General features: G+C 38.3%; 1 protein-coding gene across 1 annotated transcript; it reads right to left on the bottom strand.

Moving 5' to 3' along the window:
- Positions 1 to 249: 249 nt before the first annotated feature.
- LOC111460867 (transcription factor DICHOTOMA-like) lies at positions 250 to 1,324 on the bottom strand. Its single transcript, XM_023104210.1, has 2 exons — positions 403 to 1,324; positions 250 to 308 (listed from the first exon to the last, which is right to left on the bottom strand). The coding sequence occupies exons 1-2, from the start codon at positions 1,322 to 1,324 to the stop codon at positions 250 to 252; spliced, it is 981 nt and encodes a 326-aa protein (XP_022959978.1).
- Between the last annotated feature and the right edge of the window lie 630 nt (positions 1,325 to 1,954).

Here is a 1,954-nt window from a genome sequence, read left to right as displayed (position 1 = left end):
GAAGTAAAAAGAAACCACTTGAGGAAGAGATCTCCCGAAACAAATAACTTTAAGCACTTAATTTTTCAATTCTATTTATTAATTCTATTAGCTTATTCGAGTTAATTACTCATTTTATATATTTTGTTAACATGAAATTAGAAATAAATGTAGAAAAATGGGATTAAAGAGCTGATTGAACTGATAATCACTAGAACTTACATATAAAAAGAGGGATTAAATCCGCAGAGCACCATTGATATGTAAGTGTTAGTGCAGGTGTTGGTTGTTGCTGCAGCTATCCCATGGCTTCGCACACACTTGAAATTCTGCAAATTGCACCTCAACAATGATCTATATGTTCTTCAAAAATTAAATTTAAATTTAAATTAAAAAAAAAAAAAAAAAAAAAAAAAAAAAAACCTGGGAGAGAATCCATGTTGGCAATGGAGCAAAACCCAGATTGTGGTCTGGCAAAAGAGTCAACATTGATGTCCCAATTGGGAGGCAGATTGGAAGGAAAATAGAAATTGTTGCAATTATTGTAATAAATATCTCCTTTTGTGATCATAGGAGATGGCTTCCACATGATTCCTATGATGTTGTTTTCTTGATCCAACGAGGTCGCGGCAGCTTTTTGAACGACGGGTATGGAAGAAGACGACGACGAAGCAGGCGGAGGCGGAGGAGGAGGAGAGCGGAATTGGTGGCTGAAAATCTCAGGTAAAGGTTGTTGGGATTTACTCATGATTTTCTCCTTTGTTCTTTCCCTAGCTCTTGCTCTTGCCTTTGCCCTAGATTCCTTGGCCAAAACATGATGGAATGCAACATTTTTGTTAGAACATTTAGGCAATGTTGATTTGTGAGCCTCAAATTCAGAATCAAAGTTATACAAGTTGTTGTTGTTGTTGTTTGTCAACTCTTTAATGGCTTTTCTTGAGTTGGTGAGCAGCCAGTCTAGGGTTTTGCTAGCTTTGTCATAACCCAACATGTCTTGAAGATCAAAGAACTTTCTAGAAATCTCAATGGATAATCTAACTCTCCTGTCTCTCAAACCCTGAGCTGTGTAAATCTTGCTATGCCGATCTTTCTTCATTCTGCTCTTTTTGTTCACACCAGAAGAATAACACTGCCCTTCTTGCTCATTCTTCATCCTTCCTTCTTCACCCACTCCAACAAATGGGTTTTGCAGATCTTGCGGGACGAACACGTTGTTCGCAGGAGACGCCACCGCCGGCCCCGGAGGAGGAGGAACAACCTGGTGGTAAGAGGAGGAGGAAGAAGAAGAAGGGACGAAGTAGTGTTGAAGAGGGAAAAGGTGGAGATTGTTGGTGGAAGAAAACATGATCGGCTACTCCTTTTGGGGTAACTTTAGTCCTTACTATAATAACAGCTGATGAGCACCACCCATTATAATCCACTTAAACAAATGAAATGCCATATTTTCATGTACAAGTGGAGTTCAAAACACCTTGCTTCTCAAATTAGGGTTTTTTTTCTTTTTTTTTTTAGGGGAAAGTATGCACTAAAGGAAGTGGAATATTTAGGGGACAAAAGGGGGTTTCCAACTTTATTTAACTTTTGTGTGTGTGTGTGTGTGTATATATATATATATATATTTTACAGTTTCCATATGGGAAAAGGATATATGATATAATTAGGGCTAAGTGTAGGAGGAGGAGGAGGAGAAGAAAGAGTGCATAAATGGGGAGAAGGGGATGACTGAAATGTATATAATTGGAAAAGAAGAAGAAACACATGATTTGAGGGTTTTTGCCACTAAATATGGGACCAACGTACAAAGCATAAAACCCCACTTATCTCAATCTGACATTCAGTGGGGGCCTCTCTCTCTCCTCTCACCTCCTACGGCTTACGTTTTCACCCGACCTACCTAATGAACTAAAGCTTACAATATCGAACTCTTACTGTAAAAGTCTAGATATTCATCAATCTAACTCGAGCTTAAATATTT

Source organism: Cucurbita moschata, unplaced genomic scaffold (assembly GCF_002738365.1).
Source record: "Cucurbita moschata cultivar Rifu unplaced genomic scaffold, Cmos_1.0 Cmo_Scf00002, whole genome shotgun sequence".
Taxonomy (NCBI): domain Eukaryota; kingdom Viridiplantae; phylum Streptophyta; class Magnoliopsida; order Cucurbitales; family Cucurbitaceae; genus Cucurbita; species Cucurbita moschata.
This window is presented reverse-complemented; position numbering and strand designations above follow the sequence as displayed.